A 27,089-nucleotide genomic window follows, 5' to 3' on the forward strand; every position below is an offset into this window, starting at 1 on the left:
CATATTAAAGAAAGCGATAAACTCTGAGGAATTAACAGACGACCTAATCAACATCTTTCAACAAGACTAATATGTTTGTATCTCGTTTTTTTTTCCGTATTTATATACATGATTACGTTGTTTCGTTTGTTTTGAATTTCGCGCAAAGCCACACGAGGGTTATCTGCGCTAGCCGTCCCTAATTTAGTAGTGTAAGACTAGAGAGAAGACAGCGAGCAATCACCAACCACCGCCAACTTTTGGATTACTCTTTTATTAATGAATAGTGGGATTAACCGTCACATTATAATGCGCCCACGTCTATAAAGGCGAGCATGCTTGGTGTGAGGGAGATTCAAACCCGCGACCCTAAGATTACAAGTCGAGTGCCTTAACCACTTGGCCATGCCGGGCCCATGATTATGTGTGCGTGTGTATATGTTTTTTATTACAGCAAAGCCACATCGGGCTATCTGCTGTGTCCACCTAGAAGAATCAAACCGATGACTTACATCTGTCCAAACAGGGTACATATGTGATTAAAAGCGATCACTTCTTTAATTTTTCAGATGCTTAAATCAATGGGAAAAAAGACAATATGCATAGTAGACAAAATTATATTTCCATGTATAAAACAACTTACTTTAATAAATATACATTTACATTTATATTTCTTCCTTTTTTTTTTTTGTTTAGCTGTTGTCGATTTCTACTAAATTATTTTTTATATACGTAATATTATTCTAATACTCCAAATGACTCAGTAGTGAGTCTGAAAGCTTGAAACGCCAATATACGGGTTACGATATTTGTGGTGGACACAGCACAGGGAGCCCATTGTGTAGCTTTGAGCTTAATTCCAAACAAACAAATAAAATACTTGTATTAATTTACTTTATAACTGCTCTGGAGGTGATGAAGAAAAGGAAAGCTACGCTATAGAGGTACAAGAAGGTGAAACGAAGATAGAAAAACTAGAACTGGATGTGATCGGTAAATATCGAAGATAGCATTCCATTATCCATAATTGTCAAATATATTAACAACACAGTAAACCTAAAATATCTAGACAGGTATTTTCTGTTATTATAATCATGAAGATCTAATATTACATTAATGGAACTTGACGAATTCGGTAGTTTTCAGCTTTCTTAGCTAAAGTAGATATGTTTACCAGTATAATAGTTCACTATATATGAAAACAACTAAAAAGGATCGGTGTGCTTTTTAAATATTCCACTGATCCATAAGAAAAAAATTTATCATTTATATTTATTTTTTAAATTTTTAAAAACAATTTTAATAACAAAATTCCTAGAACTTCAGCATATAAAATATGTAAGTTAGGCGAACGATGGCGCTGTTGTCCTATAACTCCCGTCACTCTGACAAGGTTTGTGAAAAGATGCCGCCCAGCTTCATACTGGAGGATTTTACTCTAACATCTTTTGCATTAGAAATTTCAACATAATTAAAATATTATAGCGTTATTTATTCTCTCCAGTTTACCAAATGGTAATCACATGAGTGATATTGTAAACATACCAATAAAGTTTTCACGAAGCAAATAACATCTCTATCTTGTCATGTATACATTTGTTTTCCTAGTAAGGAAAACATATACAAGCTTGTTATCCAGAGCTGTGACGTCACAATAACAACATCTGTATATCTTGAATATGTTAGAGAAGTAGTTGATTTGTTTAATGTTTATATAAAACATTTATTTACTATTAAAAGGAGTACAGCATGTAATGATTTTAACGTTGCATTACTTTTAATTGTAAAGGTGGGTTAAAACGATTGACACGTAATCTGAGAGTCGCGGGTTCGAACAACCATCGCACTAAACATGCTCGCCCTTCCAGCTGTGGGTGCGTTATAATGTTACGGCCAATCCCACTATCCGTTAGTAAAAGAGTAGCCCAAGAACTGGCGGTGGGTGGTGATGACTAGTTCCCTTCCCTCTAGTCTTACACTGCTAAATTAGGAACGGCTAGCGTAAATAGCTCTCGAGTAGCTTTAATAATAGTCCATATTAAGAATGATACATAACACATACTACGGCAACCAGTCTCAAGTGTTGACCACCCACATTTCTTTTACACCATAGCTCTGTGACTGATTTTAATCTACCTTATCGGACCTTTCAGAAGACACTTTAATGGACTGTTTGGTTTGTTTTGAATTTTGCGCAAAGTTACATAAGGGTCATTTGCACTAGCCGTCCCTAATGGACTGTACGTACGAGTCATGTCATGACCTGGTAGTAAGAGCACGCCAATCGCAACCTGTGGGTCGCAAATTAGAATCCTGCTACTATAATGCTCGCCCTTTCTGCTGTCGAGGGCGTTATAGTGTAATGGTCAGTTCCACTTTGCTATGGTAAAGACAGCACAAGAGCTTACAATTCCAAAATTAGGATAGATAGCTCATATATCCCTCGAGTAAATCTAATAAACAATGTTCTACCATACGAACTTGGTCAGAATCTTGAACAAGAGGTCTTAGAGGACTTGTTTTAGCAAAACCAATACAGTTATAAAACTCATAGAGGACGTGTTTTAGCAAAACCAATACAGTTATAAAACTCATAGAGGACTTGTTTTAGCAAAACCAAGACAGTTATAAAACTCACTTGTGTAGTGATAAAATGTTATCACTGAATAATGACCCCCTAAAAACGTATTTCATCGCTTCTCAGTATAAACAAATGACGTTAAATCAGTTGCAAAGAAAACAGAAAGATCGTCAATATTACCTGTATAGCTCTAAAATAGAGGACAAAAAATATAAATACGTAATGACTGAAAACTGACCCCAAGTTTGTAATAAAATATAAATTAAGAATTTCTATCATTTATCTCACCTTTATTTCACCGACTAGGCCCCCATGGTGTATATGGAGTGATTAGTTTTCCTGACTGTTTATTAGTCCTTAGTTTCATGACTTGCTCTTTTTTTCAGAGCTTGGAGTTTCAACTGCATGTTATAAGCAATTAATTAACCAAGAAATTCAAAAGCTAAAGATCCACATGCGATTCTGTGCGTAGATTAAAGAAAAGTAAAATGCGCTTAAATATCCTTTGTTTTCAATGGACGTCCACAGTAATTCTATTTAGGGTTCATTCACAAGTGTGAATTGTAACAATATAATATACTCTGAACCTCCGAGTTAACCTTTCACAATTTAACTGTAGTACTGTATTGTTTTTTTAAACCGATATATCAGAGTGAATAAAAGGAGGAAAAAGAAAGATTAACATATTCTCACCTTAATTTACAGACTAACCTGTTGTCAAAATTAGTTTGTATATACAGTTTTAATACTTCACGGTAATAAATGTCCTGTAGATGTCTGTCTGGTTTATGTTTTTAAAACGTTTGATAAATAATTAATATGTGTTAGTTTAGTTAATTATGCATATAGATCTCACTTCGTATGTTAATATCTTAAATATATTTCCTTACAAGTACATATTTTGGCATTCAACTGCCACCCACACTGAGGCAACGAAACTAAAGAGGAAAGGTTGGAATGCATTGGTTTTGGTTTTGTTTTTTTAATTTTGTTTCAAAGCTACACGAGAGCTATCTGCGCTATCTGTCCCTAATTTATCAGTGTAAGACTAGATAGACGGTAGCTAGTCATCACCATCCACCGCCAACTCTTGAGCTACTCTTTTACTAACAAACAGTAGGATAAACAGACACATTATAACGCCCCTTCCCCGGCTGAGAAGATAAGCATGTTTGGGGTACTGGTTTTGAACTGCTCTCTGAGATACATCGAAGTCGTACTTTTATTTAAGTAAAGAAATGAAATCTAAATTCCTTGGCTTCTTAGAAAATAACTTGCCTGAAAGTGTTTACGAATTAAACTTATATAAATAAATTTGAAAACAAAACCAAACGGATACACCGTTCTTAATAACATTTCAACGCTCATAACGTGGTTCTCTTTGTTTTTCTTTTTTCAAAGATAACTCTGGTGTGAAATACAAGAACTTTTCATCGTTGACTGATCACATGACTGTCAAGAAAATCAAGGACAGTGACGCCGGCGATCAAGTTGTCGAGACAAAAGAAGCGACAACAACAGAAACATCACGTCGAGATGTTGTTGTGGAGGAGGTACTCTACTATATTAAATTCCTGCCTGGCTGTGGTGTCATTAGACATTTCCTGGGCAATTTTCCAGCTATGTCTGCTAAAATATTATCTTAAATTACAGTTTGTTTCAAGCTGTTCACTAAATTTCTTAACTTAAGAATTATGTCTGTGTTACAAAAATTACCTTATAATTATAAAAACATCAATAATGATTTTCAGGTTATTTATTACTTTACAAAATAACGATCGGGTTATCAAAATTCTCTGTAAAGACGTGAGAATGAGCTGAACACATGCGCGAGAGAACTTCCACCTTGTAAAGTGACGTCACCAAACACGAATTTCTTTTATCATACATCAAGAGCAACGTTCAGTTAGCTACACATATTCTTCTCAGTTTTTAATAATATTTTATTTATATGGTCCCTAATTTTAAAATGACAGACACGAAAGAAGGGAAATATTTAACACCACCACACTCCGCTACATGATCGGCTACTCTATATCAACAAGTAATAGGATTAACTATTCCATTATAACACCACCACGGCCAAAAGTGTAAGAACATTTGGTAATGGGATTCAAATTCGCGGCCCACAGGTTGCAAGTCGAGTCTTTTAACATCCGTATCATAGCATCGTATAAATCAATTTAAAACTTTTAAAGATTATTACGAAATAAAAAGACAGTTTTGTGCTTTGTTCGTCGTTTTGTTTCTCATAAAACGCGGCAATCGGGTAACATATCAAGAAAACGTACTTGTAATATTCAAAATATTTTTTTTCCAGAGTTGATGTGTGTTTGTTTGAAGTTAAACACAAAGCAACATCAGGAACTATTTGCACTGCACTTCTCTGCTCACCACGGGTATGGAAACCCCGGTACTAGTGTTGTAAACCCACAAACATTCCGCTGTGTCACTGGGAGGGGGCGTTGATGTGTGCTATAAGAATTGTTTTCGAAAATACCACATTTTCACCGCTGAATTAGCAGTAAGACTAAAGTTTATTACGCGAAAAACCGGATATTGATGCCCATAGTGGGCAGTGGTGTACAGACAACTCAATGTGTAGATACAATTACGCTTATCAGCAAAAAGACACACACACACAAAATTCAAGTATAAATTGAGGTATGAAATTCACGCAGCTAGATCGCGTAATTAAATAAATTTCATACATAAATTTGTGATAAGTAGTGACCTCTGCCGGTGCTAAGAAAAATTCGAATTTGTGTTTTTAAGAAATCCACAATATTGCAATCTCGTGGTGGACAGAGTTTGTTCAACATCAAGTAGTATTATACTGAAAACTGGTCTTATACCGAGAAAATTAAGTAAACTCAGGTCGACTTATTTTAGCTTTGTTCCGAGGGCTCAAATTCGGGCAGGATTTGAAATAATTCTGGTTGATAAAAAGATATATACTATATCTAGTACAATTGTTATCTTGCTCGTTCGTTGAATTTAGTGCAAGGTACTCCATTGCCCCCCTCTCTCTCTATATATATATATATATATATATCATTATCTCTTTCATCCCAAACGTGAAACAAATAAATTCGTCTAAAACGAGAATGACCCATATAATATGCCCCTCCTTTGTTTGTGTGACGTCATGCGGTAGCATTTAGCTGTTCAACTTGTCTAATCACATGATTGGGTTCACAAATTGATGTTCGACTTTTGACAGCATAGCTTTTCTTGAAAATACTCTCTACTCCACCCATCATTATAGCGATATCTTGTGTTGCATGTAGGCTTTACGAGTGTTGTAATAAGTCATTCATACCCTACCCTCCTGTTATCCACTACTCATACTACGTAGTAATATTCAGAGGTACAGGCCAGTATTGTCAAAGGGTTAACAAAGTGCATTTCTTTTATCCTGAAATTCTTCCGTTGGACACTTGAAATGTCCAAATAAACATGTTTCTAACAAGACAGATCAATATGGCAGTACGTAGGTACAAATATAGATATGACCTCGTTAGGTAAGCAAATGGAGGACACTACATCATTACCAAGTAATTACAACTTAGTTAAGCGAGATGGAGATCGAATCTTTGATATCAGACCAGAGCTATTTGGCCTGGCATGGCCAGGTGGGTTAAGGCGTGCGACTCGTAATCTAAGGGTCGCGGGTTCGCAACCCCGTCGCACCAAATATGCTTGCCTTTTAAGCCGTGGGGGCGTTATACTGTGATGGTCAATCCCACCATTCGTTTGTAAAAGAGTAGCCCAAGAGTTGGCGGTAGGTGGTGATGACTAGCTGCCTTCCCTCTAGTCTTACACTGCTAAATTAGGGACGGCTAGCGAAGATAGCCCTCGAGTTGCTTTGCGCAAAATTCATAGCAAACACAACAAACCAGAGCTATTCCATCATCGCCAAGGTCAACGCAATTTTGTCTTTCCCTTTATGTCCGTAATGATTGGATCATTTAAGTGCAGGCAGGGTGCGCTATATAAAGAAGTAGTTTTGTTATACAAAATGGTCTACATCTTTAGTACCTTACAATAAATTTATAATCTTTCTTTTTCATCTTGCGTCAAGTTAATTAGGTTTGGTATCGATCCCTCACATCGAACTACTATGGTAATCAATTTCACATTTTTTGTTTCTCTCTACGTGAAAAAATATGACTAAAAAATTTCAATCAAATTTTAAACAATGCGAAAGTGATTATTAGCCAGTGCGCATGTGCGTGATAAGAATATTTGCTGAAGTCAAAGATGTGCGAGGAACATGCCTACCTACTCTGTGATAAAATATCAACAAATGTCGTTTGTGTGTAATATCGGTACTTTCGTTACATGATGATGAACGTTTTCTGCTGGTTTCTTGGTTCTTCTTTTATGGATGTATCTAATATAATGAATAGATTGTCCGAATTTTTTGTAGTTTTTATCAGCCATGCAAGAAACCAAACCCGATTACCTGGAAAGGAGGAAATAAGAGAATGTAGTCCTAAACGTCACTAAATAATAATAGAAAAATTAATATTAGTGTTTCACTTTTCTTCAAGGTTTGTTTCTACTGTTAAGACCGAAACAGTATCCCGAAACGTCAACAAATAAATATATTTTCTCCAGCAGTATTTCACTTTCTTTATTTAAGAAATTAATTGTAAAAATGACTACAAACGTTAGGCAAGCTTTAAAGCTTACAATTATTTAACAATAACAATATTTAACTCACATAACAGAGTTATTGGTAATAAAATACGAAATAAACGATTTAATTGTAAAATATATATATACATGTATATAAATAAATATACACAGATTTGTGTAAATACTGAAAGAACAGGGGCCGCGGAACGGTTTTGTGAGTGGGGGGCTGACAGGCGGGGTCCAGGGGCAAAGCCCCTGGCGGGGGTTTAGGGGGCGGAGTCCCCTGAAACTCCTCGATTTTAATCATATTGATAACCCATTCTAGGGCCTGTTAGCAGTTCTTCTTCTAGTGGGGACTATAAAAAAAAATCGGTTTTCTCTTTCTGTGCCTGCCAGTATGACTTAAATTAATCTTAAATTACTGTGTTTAACTTTGCTACTTTGAATTTTGCAACATCAACTATCATTAGCAGGTCCTTACAAGGAAATTTTCTAAATAGAGGCTTAACAAATCTCATTGAGATATTCTGATGCTAGATGCTCACCTAAATTTAATGAAGTAAAATGTGTTTCGATGCGATGACGCAAGGTTTGTTGTCAAGGGACTAGGGACGTTTCAGATTGTGTTTGCGGGGAGGGGAGAGGGGACTGAGTATGAATATGCATTTAGGTTGCTTACAAACTTGGTACTGAAAAAAAAAATCGAAATAGAGCTAGCTTTAGTATCTCAGTAAAATTATATATATGGATGACACGTTACTTCATCAATGCATAGCTATATTAATGATCTTTTAAAATGGAAATATAAATGAATAATGTCACAGTTGCTCTACTGGCCTATTCACCTTTATATATCAAATTTCATATGAAAACTGATATCATAATTTTACTGACCTCATTATCATATCGCAAAAGTATAAACTGATGTACGTCGATGGATAGAAATACAAATCACTTTTATCAAGGAAGAGTAAAATTACCGTATGTGATCTAATGATGGGAACAACTTCCTCCAGCAAAGTCGTGTTCCGTGAATACACCGAGCTTCACCTTCCTTCTGTCATTCTTTTGTACAAAGTCATTGGCAATAGAAACGAGGTCTAACGATGCTGTGCGTTCCTTGTGGATGTGGAGAACTGCCAAACTATTAAAACGAGATTGGTTCATTGTTGATCGTAGCCATGTCTTGAGTCTTCTGGCCGTCGAGAAGCTCCTTTCTCCTACAGCATTAGTTGATGGGTTAACAAGCAGGAGTTTGACTAGAATTATCACTTCCGAGATTAGGCATCTTTGAGGTTCTTTCAGCTGCTTCACGGTCAGATAAATGTTGTTGAAGCATTCAAAGTGACGATTTTCAGAGTCACCGCGTAACAGTCCATTGAGGAGAGGTAGTTGTGCCTTGAGAGAAAGGATGTCCAGATCATCACCGTATTTGTCCGCCAAGTACTTCAGCTCATCAGGAGTATCCTCTTCTCGAAGATATTTCAAGAGGAGATCTTCCATATGTCGATACGCCTGGAAGCCTGGCTGATCAAAACGACGGTTGATTGCGTTAATGACAAGGTCAAGAACCTCAAAGTACTGCCTTCTGTAGAATTCCTTGGGAGACGACGGGAACGATGGCTCACCGGTTCCTACCTCAAAACGCTTGTGCGCTCTCTTCTGTCTTGGCATTTGAGGTTCGGAAATGTTGAGCTCCATTGCCTTTCGGTGCCTTCATATATCTTGTCAAAATTACCATCATTCCTCATTTTATCAAGAACGCCTGCTACCAGTTTTGCATTTTGTTGCCCCTGTGCTGCAGACATGCAGGTCTTCTGCAATGTTTTTGACAAATTGTTCGTCAAAGAGTACACGGCGACACCAAGATGAAGAGCGAAGAAGGACTCAAATTTCTCCATTTGGGATCTGACACCTATTATTCGTGCCCTCATTTCAGAGTCTAGACGATCTTCCAGACAAACGTCCCACTCCAAGAGAAGCGCTTCGTAGTTGGCAATGATGCGGTCGAAGCTTTAGCCGCGAACTGTCCAGCGAGTTGGGCAAATCACCTTTAGACCTGCTGTTTCTAGGTTGGTGTCAGCTTTTATTTTTTCGAGCAGACCTTGACGCTTTGGTGAAAATTTTATAAGCTTGCAGATTTCGTATGTGATATCTAGGGTATCAGCTAACAACTTAGACCCTTTTGTTACGCCAAATTTAAGGCATGCCCATGGCAATGTGTATAGTGTGCCTTAGGAGCATCTTTGAGAATTTGTTCAGCAACACCTCTTCGTGATCCAGCCATAGGACCTCCGGCATCGTAGCACTGGCCCTGACAGTTGGCCAGGGTCAAGTTCATCCGAATTATTGCGTCCTTGATGGCCAATACGATGGTATCTGCCTTTATGGTGGGAATTTCATAAAATCCGATGAAGTCCTCGTGGGGTTCCAGATTGTCGTCAATCCATCGAATACATATTGTAAGCTGTTCCTTGTTTGCAATTCATCGGCAAGGATGGAGAAATAACGACCGTTTCTGATACAAGACGCCACATCTCGCAACACCTGCAATGCCATTACCTCTAATATTTCGTTCTGAACATCATGTGTAACATACTTGTTGGTTTGTTTCTTAAGCCACTCTATCATTTTAGAATTGTCCTTTGCTCTGAGGTGATAAAGTTGTATGAAGTTCGATTATTCATCGCTGTGTCCTTGCAAAGCCAGTCCCTGTCTAGCCAAGTACTGTAAGTTCTCAATGATCTTGGCCATGTTGCTCCTAGATTCTTTCTTCTCTTCTCCCAATGTCATGTCCAACATTTCGCCAATGTCAGAACATGTTTTGGGAAGAACTATTACATTTTCTACTGCCATTTTATGGCACTGCGACATTTGGTGATCTCGAAACTTTTCCCTCGCCTTCTTCCAATTTGAAAAGCCATCTCGGAGGAAAGCCGATTCCTTGTACTTTGCATTGAGTTTCTGCTCTTTTTCTGCCAGTAAGCAGGTGTGACAAAGAACCGTATCTGAAAACTCTATGTAGTGTAACCAAGGAAATTCTTCGTACCATGACGGTTGAAATGATCGTTTGAATTGCTTGCATTCCCTTTTGGGGTACTGGAAATTTCATGGTTGATTTGGTTTTGACGGGATTATCAATTCCCTGTAAACTGTCATCCATACTTGGTTTGCTACCTACAGAAGAAGATGCCTTCTGAAGCTGTCGATAGACCAACAGTTTCTACTGACGACCCGCTTTGCTGAACCTCTGCCTGCTGTATAGTTTGTTCACATTTCCCTTGTTTAACAGGCAGCTTGGGACCACAGAACTTTTCCATCGATGACTGTATTTTTCTTTTTCTGGGAAGGAGCTTTGGTCTGACCTATTGAAATATGAAAAGAAATGACTGTAGGACGTTTCCCTATTCAAATCGCCCTATTTTTTTCATTTGGGTCATTTTTGGCAGAAAGGGTACCCATTATTAGGGATTTTTAAGAAGAACAATTGACCCATTTTAAGGGTTTTTTTTATGAGGTACGTTCGACATTCACATCCATTTTGGAATCCTCCATGATGCGCAGGAAGTCATTACCCCATATAACGAACCCATCCAGGTCCATATGAAGCTACCTAGTTAGCTGATAACATACTCATCCCGCGCCGGTCCGTACCAAGCTATCTAGTTAGCTGCGTGCGGCCGACCGGCCAGCGAGGGATCGGGGCCGTGCGCACACCCGTGATTTTTAAATGTTGCACTTGAAATTTAAAAATCACGCGTGTGCGCAACGTGTACACATCGAGCATGAGCGACAATAAGGGTGAGAATCGGTGCGAGAACTGTAAGAATATCATTTTGAGCGATAAACTTACCCATATTTAGGTCAAAATGGATTGGGGGGGATATTCAAGTAAATGAATCCACTGCTAAATCCAAAATATCTTCCGACCATGTGATGGGTGGATACAATCACTGAATCTATTACCAGTGGCAAAATTAACCATGTTCAACTGAGCAGACACAAAATGTTCAAGTTTTCCACATATAAGGTCTAGGTTTCAGGTTATCAAAAATTTTACAGGACTGTGGACATAGGCTGATTACACAGGTCAACAATTTTTTTCGAAATCTCAGTTGCATAAGATTTTTTTACTCATTCTTATCCTTTGTGACATGCTAAATTCAAATATGAAAACGGTTCAGCTCTACATGCTCTAGTTTTAATGCAATTTTAAGTTTTTCATTCTAGCCGTTTGTGGTCAAATTAACACGTTTCCTGCGATGCCTATATTGGCAAACCGGCAACTGCTGCGATGCTCTTGTACATCTGACAGCTTCAGTGCTGCATGAGCTATGATAACGTGAGGTTGTCGTTACACTTGTCTCTAGCCTGCAACTTAGTTAAAGGTAAGACAATAGTGGGACACCGGTGAGTCCCATCGCAGGAAACGTGTTAATTACTTACACGTTTATGTTATCAACAGAGATATTAAAATTGTTTAGATTTTGTTTCAGATCTGATCATGGCTACAAGGAGACGTCAATGTGAGAACAAGCCGGACGCTTTCTGTTATATTTGTGGATGCTTCACGCTTATTCGTCAAAGGCGTAATATAACATCGTTTGTGAGGCGTGCTTATAAAGCGTACTTCGGACTTGCTCTTGGTGACCAAGACAAGAAATGGGCTTCACATACTGTGTGTCATAACTGCGAGGAAATGCTGCGTGACTGGACAAAAGGGAAACGTAAGGGTTTACCTTTCGGAATTCCATGACCTGGCAAGAACCGATGGACCACACAACTGACTGCTATTTTTGTCTGGTCAATACAAAGGGCATTGGCAAGAAAAACAGACACAAAATCTCATATCCTAGTATCCCCTCAGCAATCCGACCTGCTCTGCACTCTGAAGAGCTCCCAATCCCAGTTTTAAAGGATTTCTTCCATCTGAAGATGTGGGTAGTGACCAAGAGCAAGAGACTGCTGGTGAAACTCAAGAAATACTTTCAGAATCTGGCGATCCTTCTTATGAGACCCCACAGTCATTAACTCCTCAACAGTTTAGCCAGCCAGAGTTGAATGACCTTGTGCGTGATTTGGGTCTCTCCAAAATGCAGCTGAAGTGTTAGCTTCCAGGATGCAAGAAAAGAATCAGCTGAGCCATACAACTAAAGTGTCATACTTCTAAAATCGGGAACAGGCTTTTGTGCCATTTTTTACAGAGGAGAATATGTTTGTTTATTGTCATAATATCTCAGGTCTTCTCCAGGAATTAGGGATGCCAGTATACCATCCAAATGACTGGCGATTATTTCTAGATTGTTCTAAGCAAAGTTTGAAGTGCGTTCTACTTCATAATGCCAATGTCTGTGCAGCTGTTCCAATTGGACACTCTGTGTATTTACGAGAGGAATATAATGACATTAAGACTGTGATTGACCTACTAAAATACCACGAGCACAACTGGACAATTTGTGTGGACCTCAAAATGGTTAATTTCCTCCTAGGTCAACAAAGAGGATTTACAAAGTACTCCTGCTATCTTTGCATGTGGGACATCCGAGCTCGAGAAAAGCACTGGAACCAGAAGGAGTGGCCCATACGTGAGACTCTGAAGGCGGGTATGCCAAATATTGTCAACGATCCAATTGTCAGTCGAGAAAAGATCATATTTCCTCCTTCCATATCAAGCTGGGCTTGATGAAACAGTTTATGAAGGCGTTGAATACTGACGGTGAATGATTACAACACATATTTTCTGTGCTCCCTGGTTTGTCCTTCGAGAAGATCAAGGCAGGTGTTTTGATGGACCACAGATTCGTGCACTTGTGCGTGATCAAGAATTTGCCAGAAAAAATGAACGACACGGAAAGGACTGCATGGCTTTCATTTGTGGCGGTGATGGCAAACTTTCTCGGCAATAAAAAAAGCTGACAACTATGAAACCCTTGTAGCGAATATGTTGTCAGCTTTTCGCGATCTTGGATGTAACATGAGTGTCAAACTCCATTACCTGTACAGTCATCTTGATAGATTCCCTGAGAACCCAGGAGCTGTAAGTGACGAGCAAGGCAAGCGGTTCCATCAGGACCTCAAGACCATGGAAGAGCGTCACCAAGGGAGATGGGACAAACATATGATGGCAGATTACTGCTGGAGCATTAAACGAGAATGCCCTGAAACAGTCCACAAACGCAAGAGCTACAAGCGGAAATTTATGCCTGAGTAGACTGCAATTGAGCTTTGCCTCCTCATAGTAGCAAGTGTCTTATCTACTAATCAGTTTTATATAAATAAATTGAATTATAACTTGATATAAAATTGAATTTATATAAATAACTTGAATACATTTATACTATCATTTTCTTTTTTATTACCCAGCTATATTAAAGAGTTTTATAACATATTTTATCACATATTTTTCATAATAGACTACGACGTCAATGTGATGATGACGAAATTTTGAGATTTTCAAATACCTTGATTGCAAAAAAAAGTAGAGCACTGAGGAAAAAACTAACTTCAGATCTGAAATCAGGGCAAGAAATTATGTAATACCAAGTGTTTGATATAAATGCAACAAAAACTTTGTTGACCAGTGTTATTAAACACGGAACTTGATTAAGGCCAGACGAAACACATGGAATTTCAGTAATATGTTTCAAATCAAATGACTTTGTGTTGTGTTTTCACTTTATCAAACTAAGCTGTGCGTAAAGCTGTATGCCTGTACATAGATTTGTGAATGCAGTTCATATTCTTGGAATTCACAATGTTCTCTTTTCTTTAATTATCAAAGGCTCGGCATTTTCTGGAAATCTTAACTGTAAAATTGTAATTACACTGGGCGAGGGGTGGGGGGGGGTGGAACGGGATATTGACAATTTAGACCAGTCTCACGTACAGGTCATGTTTCCATTTATGTTTTGAATATCAAATTCAGGGCTCCCACTCTAAACTTTTATTAATAATATTTAATTAATAATTATAAATAATTACCCATACCCACATGGTTACTGATCTTTATTAAGTGGGATTACCTTGAACATCATTCTCATTGGATTTGCTCAAATTTAACAAAAGTTAACAATTTAGAAAACCCCACACCCCTGCGAGTGTCCAAACTTGATTAAAACCATCCCGCGTGTCAGAGTTGTGCACAGTAGGCCTATTAAATGCTTAATTGTAAATAGATATCCTACAACTTACAAGGATACAATACATAACATAACTGCCCAAGAACAAACTGACAATTATTAATCTAAGTTTATTTTGTACCTCACTCTCCTGATCCTCACTGGTAGAAGCATGATCCATCTTGAGCTTAAATTCTGTATCAAGGCATCTGTGGGAAATTTTGGAGTCGTAATGAGACGCCTGGTAGGTTTTAGAATTAGTCTGAGCCAACTTCGTGTGTAGTTTATCATGCACACATGTACGTTATGTGTATGCATACTGTGTTACGTTTTGTTTCGGTTTTTAGAATGCATATATTCGTGTGTGTTGTGATAGTTAGCTCGCCACCACGCACGCAAGGTCCACGAATAAAAAAAAAACATCGTCACGTTCTATTTGAAGTCACGCAACAATACGCGCGCACAGCCCCATGCAACACATACATGATTGATATAGTGTGTGTCTACATCTCTGTAAGATAACGGTTATAATATGCAACCAAATACAGGGTACGGTATGTAGTACACATCCGTACGCGCGCCGTAGGCCTCGCTCGTTTATTATTTTTTTTTATGTCGTGCACCTACGTCACCGCTCGTGTAGTCATGTAGGAATTTAAATAGGGTAGAACAAACGATATTGATACCAGCAGGATGTACCAAGCAACAGAATAATGAAATTTTCATTTTAACCAAGAATCAAAATATTATCTATCTGCGACATTTCATTTTTTTTGCACTATTGAAAAAAATGGTTGTTAGCCAAAAGTGTGGGGGGCTGCAGCCCCCGCAGCCCCTGCTCATCTGTAAACTAACACTCTAAAGCCTCCCGTTGATCAACCCATGCTCTCCATCTCTAGACATGAGATGAAAATCCAGATGAGAATGAGAAAGTGAAACACCTGTCTAAGTGTGGATCCTGACCAATCATTGAAGACCCTGAAGAGGATCCTATGCAAGAGTCCACTAATCGTAAAAAAGCTCACTGATGAGCTCGCATATGATCCTGAATAAAGGGGATTGTGGTAACCACAGAAAAACACAGCCCCAAAAGCGATAGCACATCAGGAGCTCCAATATGATTAACCAGCCCACTTGAGTTATTTCCTGGAGCAGCTGAAATGTATGACAGATAGACTCCTGTTCACAACAAGATAACAGTAACAAGTCATCCATATCATAATGAAAACTAATTCAATGAGTTTGGCAATGATGAACAAAAGCTCAAAATATTTAAATTAAATAAAAAAACATTGTGCCCAAACTGAGCCTCAACAGGAATTTTTAAAACTGATAACTTATCCCTTGTTGGACAAAGTCAAAGATGTGGTGATGAATTCAGAGCTATAGGAATATGTAAGAAAGCATTCATGACATCCATCTTGATCATCCACATACCTTGAGTTAAAACCCACCTGAGGGTGAGAAACAATTCCATGAGGAAATAAGGGAGAATGAGAAATTCAGTGAGGTGGAACAAATACATAACAGGTAGCCAGTCTTCAGTTTTCTTAGGGACAAACAACAAACAGCCTAGAATAAAAACTGAGATGAGCCACAGGTTCAATGGCATGTCAAAGATGGGATCCTGTGGCTGAGAGAAGGAAATTGGTTCTATGACAAAGGAAGTAAAGAAAGAGATTGTATTAAAAGTCTTTCTGATAGAATTCAAATAATCCACTCTTCTGTAGCAAAAAATTACTAAAGAGAAACAAATTATCATAATCAAGCTCCCACAAAACCAGAATTCACTTGGTTGCCAATTCACATAAAAGAAAATGATATACAGTTTCCTGGATGAAAGAACATGTAAGCACTGAGGAATAATAAAAAGGGAATGGAAATAGATGCTTTGAGGTTTTAACTGTGGCAAACAGTTTGAGTGTGTCAGGAACATGGTTGATACCTACCACTAAAGAGAGGGGGCAACATGTAATTTTGTGAGATAAGTGGGTGGCAAAATAACTGAGGAGAAGACAATACTGAGATTCACAAAATCCTGACAACAAATAAATCATGTGTGTGAGTAAGTCAAGCGATGACGATGATAAACCTTCAAGATTTTGGTGCATAGCCTGGGATAGATGATGTATTGTAAATAAACACCACAGAATGAAATGAGATTTAGACAAATGTGTGAAAACTGAGTATGGGTAAAACATTGCAGGAAACCATAGTTAGCCCCTAAATTCACAAAATAAACTACAGCTGCTAAGAACAGATTGGCAACCCGTGAGAGAAAAAGAGATGCTGGCACTCTCACCCAGTTGGGAAGTAAGACACTCCACAAAATATCTAATATCCAGGGAAGATAGGAAGACTAAATAAGAACTATTATGCAACAAAGAAAGACAGGGTTCTATGAAATCAAGTAAATGGGTGACACATCACAAACCTGAAAAATTATGTCTAAACAAGTTTTCTAGACCGAGCTGATTCTACATGTGGAGCATATGAAACACAGCACAATCTGAATTTAGTAAAAGGCTATCAAAATCTTAGTTAAACTAAACAGATTTAACATGTTCTTGGGGAAGTGAGGGAAGTTCAGGAGTACATGCTTGACCTATATAGTAACCAATATCTTGGCAAATAATCACAGATAATCCCAACCAGAACTGACCCAATGTGTCACCAACTAAAAAGTGTTTTGTAAGAGATGTGATACTCAAAAATGTAACATTAAGCTTGAAATTTGTGAGATATAATATATAGAACAAATTGTTTGATAGACAAATACAAATACATGAGAGAATAAAACACATGAAAACAATAAAGATTGGATAGAGAATTTAAAGACATAAGCTGCATAATCAAAAATGATTAATGCAAAAGACCGCTTCAGAAGTATAACTATTTAAGTTATAATTGGAAAGCATGCTAAAGAAAAATTTCAAACAACTTAATAAAACCCTACTGAAAAAGAAATAATAGTTCAGTAGAACTGAATATTAATCATATGAGTAACAAAATGTGTGTCATTCTCATTGGTGGAAGGTTTTCATGTGGTAATTTGTATGAGAAACTCATTAGAATCAAGTATTTCTCATGGATGGGTGGTAGATATGCTTGTGATATGCATAAAACATGTTTTGCTTATAGGGGGCAGCACTAAATGAGAATAGTTAATCTTGCAAAAGGATATACTGCAATGTATGGAAGTAAGTCATTGCAATGAATAAAATATGTACATATTTGCAATTTGCAATAACTAAGTCATGCTAATAAGATAAATAAACTGGAAGTTTTCAGTTTGGGCGAGTATATTCCTCATGCCTGGTAACATGTTTACAACTCTCTCTTTTTTTCTCTTTTACACAAGGGGTTCAAAGTTGAGTTACTAGAAAGATGTCTGGGATGGAGGAGTTGTCATTGAGGAGTGGCTGGAATTTCTCATTCTGCTTTCTCTTGAAAAAAGAAGAATTGGAGGAGAGATGTGATATGATAGAGGTGTTTAAGATTGTAAAAGGAATTGATAATGTTGATGCATCATTTTATTCATACTTAACAGTGAGAATAGTAAGACTAAAGGACCCAAGTATAAACACTGGCAGAGTAGAAGTCACCTTCAACTAAGATAACTTTATTTTTCTTACAAGATAATTAGCCTTTGGAGTGGGTTGTCTTTGGATGTTGTGGAGCAGAAAATTTAATGGAGTTTAACAGAAAGCTTGATAAGTATATGAATGATAAGTATTGGCCTTAAGATTTTTAAAAATTTATTCATTAATATTTATAGTTTAAATTAGAGGGTGTAAGAGCCAGGATGGTCCAATAGATCTCATAGTGTTCCAAAATGTTATGTATTATGTCTAATGCTTCAGACTGCAGTCTAATTACAGAAGATTTAATATGTTTTTAATGCAACAATAAAACTTTTGTTGATAATGTAGCTTCTAACTCAGCTTTATTGTTAGTATTACATGCTTCACTATGGTATTAAGAGTGAAAATAAAACCATATAACATAGAATAATATGGTATTGGGAAAACTAACTTTTAAAATGTTCTATTCTAACACCTAACTTTGTTTTTGTTTTGTTGGTTCCGGTATGTTTATATTTCAGTTCATCTGTCCATTTGATTACACAAATATCTTCAAGAAAGTTTGACAATCATAAAGTAAAATATTTTGACTCACCATTTACACGAACGTTATTTGGTTTATGATAACCTAAAGCTGTAAATTTCCTTTTGAACATCCTTAACTTTCGGAATCAATCAGTAAACTATGTACAACAGAAAACCTCTGCGCCACATACTGGTTACATTTTGTATAACGCTATATTTACATATTTTTAAATTATAAATAAGCATTAATTGTAGATAATAAAAAATAAAATATCTCTTCATTGTTTTGTTTGTTGATACTTACAAAACAACACAATAGCCTATCTGCGTACTGCTTACACTAGTATCAAAATTCGATTTTGAAAGTTATAAACCCCAGACTTTCTTCTTAGCTGCTGGAAAAATAACTTTTGAACGTCGATTGTGTATTGATATCTAGCAATGTGTGCCCGGCATGGCCGAGCGCGTTAGGCGTGCGACTCGTAATCCGAGGGTCGCGGGTTCACATCCCAGTCGCGCTAAACATGCTCGCCCTTTCAGCCGTGGGGGCGTTATAATGTTACGGTCAATCCCACTATTCGTTGGTACAAGAGTAGCCCAAGAGTTGGCGGTGGGTGGTGATGACTAGCTGCCTTCCCTCTAGTCTTACACTGCTAAATTAGGGACGGCTCAGGTTTCTCCTTCTAGTTGGGGGTTGTGCAGTAGGCTAACAATCTGCTCACTTAAAAAACCAGCCTGTTAATGAATCCGCAAACGATTGCGGCCTTATGTTCCTTCATGGAATCGAGTGGCATAATAAATAATAATAATATCTAGCAATGTACAATTAGTACACTATTTTGGTAAGAAATAAGCTTTAATGAAGGTTCCTGAAATAAATTAGAGCCATGTTTGTGATTTCAGAAAAATACTAACAAGCAAATAAATAAATTGAAATTTGATATCTTTCCAAAAAAATGTTTTAAATAACCACGAAACAGATCAAAAGTCAAGTTAGTTTTCAAAACCTGTAATTTTATTTATGTATAGTTTTATAAATTATTATGAAAAAGTGAGTAAAACACAAATGGTCAGTGACTACTTTCCCTCAAATGTGTGGAAATGACTTACACCACAACACAGTCATGGGTTGATAGTTTGCACTGTTGTTGACTATCGTTTAATAATCATAAACTTAGGTATGGGTGGTCCAACTACTTCCAGATCTAGTGTATTGTATACACACGATACTCCCGTGCTTTACTAATGAAAACTACTTTATATGAAAGTTTGAGACAATTTTCATGTTTTTGTAAGAGCTGTTTGGAAACTCCGAACAAATTAGGTGAAAGTTATACTGTTAAAAATAGAATAATTCAAGATAGAAAGTATAAACTCTTCAAAAGAGTAACTACAGATATGGTCTTTACATAAAATATGACAATCCAGGTGGAATTTTGCTAATGACTAAACTGTTTGTTTGTTGTTGTTTTTTTAATTTCGCGCAAAGCTACTCGAGGGCTATCTGCACTAGCCGTCCCTTATTTAGCAGTGTGAGACTAGAGTGAAGGTAGTTAGTCATCACCAACTCTTAGACTACTCTTTTACCAACGAATAGTGGAACTGACAATCACATTATAACGCCCCCACGGCTGAAAGGGTGAGCATATTTGGTGCGACCGAGATACGAACCCACGACCCTCAGATTACAAGACGCACGCCTTAACCCACCTGGCCATGCCAGGCTATCTTTAGGTAAAAACCGATTTTCCTACAAGTATCACACAGACAAACCGGTTAATAACATCATTTTTTCCTAAAGAATTTCTTCCTTTTACAAATTATGCAAGAGGTGCAGTACAAATTACAAGGTTTCGCCACGCGGGTGGCAATGCCTCTCCTTATTACGCTTACATCAAGTATTTTGAAGCTTCAAATCTGTCACCATTCTAATGAAAAAGAAATTAATAAAATACGTGATAAAATTGTTTGTTTTTCACAAATATTTCAATCTGCAAGACTAAAAATATACCACTAAAAATATATATAAAACATTGAAATATACGTGTTTATATTTGTTATGATTTCATGAATTTCATATTAATTGACAATTTTATCCACTCACTAATTTTAATTGATTAAGCCAAGGTATTCTTGCATTATTCTTTTGAAAAACATCGGGTACAAACTGAATTAGAAACACCATATAAAACCGTTTTCTTAAAGATGTAAAACTGTATTCCCTCTCTCTTGCCAGTCGTGTGAGTATCTTTATTACTATAGTTTCTTCCATGAAAAAATTGCCACTTCTAATTCTTAACGTAAGATTTTTGGATTCTGTTTTGTTCGTTATGTATTTTATTGTATCTTACTTCTTTTGACCTGTAGATGGATTGGTTAACTAATGAGTCCAAGCTTGTTGTGTCTGAAGCTAAAGTGTTGCTGAGTTCAACAGTATGTAATGTTCGAAATATATATATGTTGGTGGTTAAATTCTATTGTTTTCTGGATTAATAGGCATTAATCACAACTATAGTTTCCTAGGCCTATAGCACACTGACTGTAGATGTCCAATAACAATATTCTTCTTCTCTCTTGGTGCGCTGCTTTTATATAAATCATGCGAAACTAAATCATTCAAAATATTGTCAATTGCTAGCATTACATACACACCCAGTACTTTGTTGATTCTTACGATCGAGAATCTTCTATTAATTTCGAGAACAGGTGGAACTTGTGAATTACACAGCCCACGGGATAACTCATAAGAAAAAACAAAATTACACTGAAAGAAGCGAAGGTATTTCAGTTAATGTACAACAGTAAATCGGCTACAAAATAAAAACCGATAACTCAAGTTAGAATGAATTATCTTTTGACGAGAAAAGATAAATAGACAGAAACCTCAGAGTCAAAGGACGATAGTGTTCTGTTAGTTGATGAAGTAATATTGACAAAGGACATCTCAGTTAAAGACACTAGAAGTGAAGATAAGGACCCCAGTGACAAAGAATGATATGTCAAATACTTCCCTAATGATACATGATTAGAACCTTATATCATGCAGATCCTCGAATAGTTTCACACAAATCCAAGAATGATGTGAATGAAAATGGTTAATATTGCTTCTAATAACATAAGAAACAGTGTATTAGAAGCACTGGATAACATGATACTCTATTTATGAAGTTGTAATTACGTTAAGTAAGTTTGTTTGTTTCGAATTTTGCGCAAAGCTACACGAAAACGATCTACGCTAGCTGTTCCTAATTTAGCAGAGTAGAACAAGAGGAAAAGCAACTCCTGGGGTACTCTTTCCAAAGAATAATGGGATTGACCATAATAACGCCCTATGAATGAAAGGGCAAACATGTTTAGTTTAACGGGAATTCGAACCCGTGACTCTCTGATTACGAATCGAGTGCCCTAAGCACTTGACCATGTCGGGGCACGTAACGTAGAATGAGTCATATATGTATATAATTACATAAGTTTATATGTTTATCAAATAAATTATATAAAAGGCTGTTAAGTGTGGATGTTGTTAATTTATTTTAAGAATAAATACTTAATGATTGTTTAGCTTTATTCGTAACATGAGAGTCACAATAAATTAATTTAATGTAAACATTATGACAAGTTTAGGGCCTGGCATAGCCAAGCGCGTAAGGCGCGTGACTCGTAATCCGAGGGTCGCGTGTTCGCGCCCGCGTCGCGCTAAACATGCTCGCCCTCCCAGCCGTGGGGGTGTATAATGTGACGGTCAATCCCACTATTCGTTGGTAAAATAGTAGCCCAAGAGTTGGCGGTGGGTGGTGATGACTAGATGCCTTCCCTCTAGTCTTACACTGCTAAATTAGGGACGGCTAGCACAGATAGCCCTCGAGTAGTTTTGTGCGAAATTCCAAAACAAACAAACAAATAAACAATGACAAGTTTAATTGCGAAACTCTATAAGAGTCGTACGTTATGTTTGTAACTCATTGCTGTAGAGAGTTTGGAGTGTCACGTGAAATTTATTTATGTCTAGAATATAGAAAACAGACGACTAGGTAGTAAAGATAAATAGTTTGGTTTGTGTTTCATGGTGCAAAGCAATTAGGCTATCTGTGCCAAAGACAAATACATTGTTATCAATAAAGACAAAGTTTTGAAATGAATATTAAAAGAAGAGAGACAACAAAATTTAGGAGATGAGATGTTACCAAACGGAATTAGGCCAAAGAACAGTAAAAAAGGAAAGTTAATCGTCGTGGAAGGCCTTACGATTAATATAGGCCTAACAAGTGATATATTTCTGTGAGTATTGAAAATACACGAAAATAATTTATTTCGCCAAAGAGAGTACTGAGCATATATTTATATCTTTAATCTTTTAAAATCAAAGTGACGGTTTAACTTCCGTTTGACCCATCTTAAAAAGAAAGCCAACTAAGCCAAAAGTGACCACTAACCAACGTAAGCCTTATCGAAAGAATTCGATTATGTTATGGCGGAATAGGAAAGAAGACATTTATTTTATTACAAAAAAAATATGAAAAAATTAAAAATGTGATACTAATTTCACGTATACAAACTTGCAGCTTAAAAAAATTGACACCAACCTTCCTGAAAATAAAACTATACCTCGAGACCTCGAAATCAAATATATCAGAGAAAAACTTCAAATAAAACATTTGAAACAAAGTATAAACGAAAAACACAGAGCTGAAATTCTCCGCAAAAATGAATTTAATCCCCGCAGCAGACTTCCCAAAAGCTAGTTGATGGTTACTCAGAAGACTTGGATGCTAATCTCTCTGCCAAGCTTTAGCAGTTTCACTCATATGTGCACCATAAGTTCAGTGCAACAAAAACTGAAAAACAGATTCAGGCATGCCGAATTTTATAAAATAACTTAAGAAGAGAAAATTGAGTGTGTGTTTCCAAATGTAGTCATTGCATTGCATATATTTTGGGCTGTTTTCTTTGATGTGTAGCCACTCTAAATTTTCATGTGACTTTGGCTCATTAAGTTATTTTTTATTATTCTTTAATTTTTCAGGAGCCTTATTTACCTTTTGATGATAATTACTTGTTATTAATGTTATTGCACCTTCTGAATTTGAAGTGTGGACATAATGTCAGTTCCCAGTAACATGAATTTTGGATGTAGCTTGCTTACTGAGTGTGATCTTGTGCTTTAGTCATTCTACTAGAAGCAGTTCCATTGTTTTCTCACACACCACTTGGACACTGCTTTTCTTCCACATGTACCACAGTTTTCTTCAATGGTACAGTCTCTCACATCAGTTCTTTGCATCTTATTTTCTTGTTTCCAGATGCTTACTTTCTATGCTTTCAAAGGATGCTTCTTTTATTCTGTTCCTCTGGTCCTTTTGATTATGGAATGGGGATTCTAGGTATTTATATGAACACAGGTATAATATTATAATTTTCCAATACTAAAATTGGATTCTCGATAAGTCCTTGCATCCTTTCACACATCCCACTTTTCTTTCTTGTTTAAAGCAGAATCTTCCAATTTCTAGCAACACTATTAGTGTTAGTCTGGTATAATTAAATAGAGGAAATAACATGAGTAACCCTGAATATGTGGCAGTCTCACTGGTTGATGCTTGTCCTGAAGAATTGCAGGAGACACACATTAGAATAAATCATTTTTAATGGAGGGAGGCAGAAGGTTTGTGGGATGCCTTTGGTGTGGGTTTTTGTATTTTATATACGATTAGTGGCAGAATCTTAAGTAAGGAAAAATATTCTGTCTTATTATTTATATGTGACTATTAAAGAATAACATATAAGTGAAATTTTAAAATTTGTTTAGGTGATAATGGAATATTATTTGGTACTTGGCTCTTTGAACACTGTTCTCACATAAACCTGTCTGTCTGAAAATGAAATATCAACAGTTGGTAAAGAAGCATGATATATTGATTGTTTTTGATAGAAGGTTTTTAATTTTTGTTACAAAAGATGTCTGATTATAGTAATTTTTCAAAATCTGTTCAATAACTATTGAAGTTCCTTTTTAAAACTCTCTAAACATGGTAACAAAATTGGACACTTCTTAAACTTTATCTTGAGTGATAAAAATATTTCAAATAACATTTCAGCCAGTAATAGTGAATTTCCATGTAAAATTGATGTGGTTATCATAGTGTAAACTCTGTGGCTCTTTCTTCACTTCCAGTGCGTTATCGTAAAGCACTTCTTCAACATATTTACAAATATTCTTGTTAATTTACCATTGGCAAGATTTAACTGTACTGAATATCAATGAAAACTTATGCCTTTGATAATTAAATGTATAGCATATTTTTAATCTTCTGTCAAAGAAGTTATTAATTTCAAAAAGAATAAGAAAGGGCTGATAGTTCAAATAAAATAAAACCTTAACAAAAAGTTCAGTCTTAAAATAGACTAAAACTTTAGTTTTAGAATTTATAATACTCTAAATGACAAAACTCATTCATGTTATAAAGAATACATGTTTAAAAACTACTGCAGGTGGTGGCCTAGTCTTTCTGGGTAAACTAGAAACATGAAAAATCTGTGTATATTATGTGAGCAGTATTATGCTAATAACATTGTTTACCTATAATAATAGAAGAGTTTGTCTCTACATGTGTATGACCATCATATCTTCAAAGGGTAGAGCTTAGAAACCTGAAAATTTGCACCAATGCTAAGTGGACTCTCATATTATGCATTTGGGTTTTATTACTTATTCACATGTATGTGCATCTTTTCAGAAAAGAAGCTAGGGAAAAACATATAGGAAATAATATGTGACAACCACATTTTCAGATTTTAGAAACTTAAAATTTTGCACCCATACCAAGTGACCTCTGAAGGTGTGCACCTAAGTACTATTTATCCATGTGTATATTCATCTGTCCAAGGTGGCAAAGTAGCAGAAAACAACAGAGAAAAGAATTGGTTCCTTGTACTAAAAGTAAAATCACAGACAGGCATACATGTGTGTGCATATGTCCATGTACATCTTTTTAAGGAGGCAAAGTAGTAAAAGAAACAACATAGAAAAGAGATTCTTCCCCATATAACAACTTTTAATATATAGAATAGTTTGTGCAATTTGTTAATGGCATGTTCCAACAAAAGCTTTTGTGTCATGTTGTTTCAGTAGAAATGTTCATAGGTATTACTTTTATGATGAAATGGGTTCAAGATACAATAACATAGTTGTTTAGTAAAGGTTGAATATTCTGCTTTTGGGGGCCTGGCATGTCCAGATGGTTAGGGTGATCAATTTGTAATATTAAAGTTGTCAGTTTGAATCCCTGATACATCAAACATGCTTGTCTTTCAGCCATGGAAGTATTTTCATGTGACTCTCAATCCCACTATTCATTTCTCAAAGAGTAGCCCAAGCAGTGGTGGTGGGTGGTTATGACTAACTACCTTGCTTTTAGTCTCACACTGTTAAATTACGGAAAGAACCAAACCCTTTTTGGGAACCATGCATTTTATGAGGTAAGACTTATACCATCCCACCAGCATTGACAGTCATGTGTTACTCATTTATTTCTTTTGAGAGAGCCCATGTGCCATAATGCATGGCTAGTCCATCTCTGTTATATTGAGTATATCAACCTAATAATCTGAGCATAGCTGGTAGTTTCATTTATATAACAACATCTAATGTATATAAAAGGCAGAATGACTTGCCAACAGTCCTTTCCAGCAATGGCTTTTATGTCATGTTGATTAGCAATAGAAGTATAATTTAATATTGCTCTTTATTTATGTACTGAAAATATAAAATGAAATTTATAAATAACAAAACTTGAAACCATTTGTTGATTTGTTTATAAAGTTTTGTTATTAAAAATGTTAGTGATATAATGAAGTACTGAAACAATTTAAGTTTAGTGTTGCACAGGGGCAGTCACCCAAGGTTGTTGGTCTTGACCTGCAAAGCTAATGCTTTTCTCAGGGCCAGATTTATGGTGGGTGCTCCAACAGATAGTAAAACAACTAATATATCAAGCAACAATGAGATAAAAGCTGGTTATTTTTGCTGTTTATGAATATAAACAAACATTAACATTCCCTTATTCCATCTCATATTTGAACTGTTTTCTCCAAATATATATAAGTATATCCATGTATAAAGAAATAAAAGCAACAAACACACTGAATTGAAATTATAGTAATGAAAAATATTTATCTTTGAAATAAATTCATCTCTCATTCAGGTTCTTCAAGGAGTAGAATTTCTGCATCTCAACAGTGTAATCCATAGGGATATTAAAAGTTTGAATATGTTGGTTTGAATGGATTAGAGCATAAAATTAGGTAATTTTGAAACATGTAATGACTTTGCAAACTTTTCAGATTTGGTTATCAAAAAAACAAGTTAACTACAGATGATTTCTTTTTCCAGATTACTTTAATTTGTCCATTGAAAATCAGGACTGTATAAAACAAATAATGATACAAGTCTCTCTTTTATATACTTCTAATATTTAGCCACAGTGAAGAAATTAAGATGAAAATGGAAAAGGAAATACTTCTGTGGTTAACATGTTTTACAATAATTTAGAACTTTTACAATATTTCAGCAGTTTACACCATTTAGGTTGTAATGATTAGTATATTTTATTTTATACGTATAGATGATTTCATAGAAACTCTTGTTTCTCACTATCCAGT

At 36.2% G+C, this 27,089-nt stretch overlaps 1 protein-coding gene across 1 annotated transcript; it reads right to left on the reverse strand.

Moving 5' to 3' along the window:
• Positions 1 to 482: 482 nt before the first annotated feature.
• On the reverse strand, positions 483 to 18,611 carry LOC143238467 (zinc finger MYM-type protein 1-like). The gene is made up of 3 exons (XM_076478732.1): positions 18,502 to 18,611; positions 8,185 to 10,569; positions 483 to 7,028 (listed from the first exon to the last, which is right to left on the reverse strand). Exon 2 carries the CDS (start codon positions 8,903 to 8,905, stop codon positions 8,195 to 8,197), a length of 711 nt encoding a protein of 236 aa, XP_076334847.1. The 5' UTR covers positions 8,906 to 10,569; positions 18,502 to 18,611; the 3' UTR covers positions 483 to 7,028; positions 8,185 to 8,194.
• Between the last annotated feature and the right edge of the window lie 8,478 nt (positions 18,612 to 27,089).

Source organism: Tachypleus tridentatus, chromosome 13 (genome assembly GCF_004210375.1).
Source record: "Tachypleus tridentatus isolate NWPU-2018 chromosome 13, ASM421037v1, whole genome shotgun sequence".
Lineage (NCBI taxonomy): Eukaryota > Metazoa > Arthropoda > Merostomata > Xiphosura > Limulidae > Tachypleus > Tachypleus tridentatus.

Coding starts and splice junctions, on each gene's coding strand:
- LOC143238467 (XM_076478732.1), bottom strand. CDS start 8,905: ATGGAGCTCAACATTTCCGAACCTCAAATGCCAAGACAGAAGAGAGCG.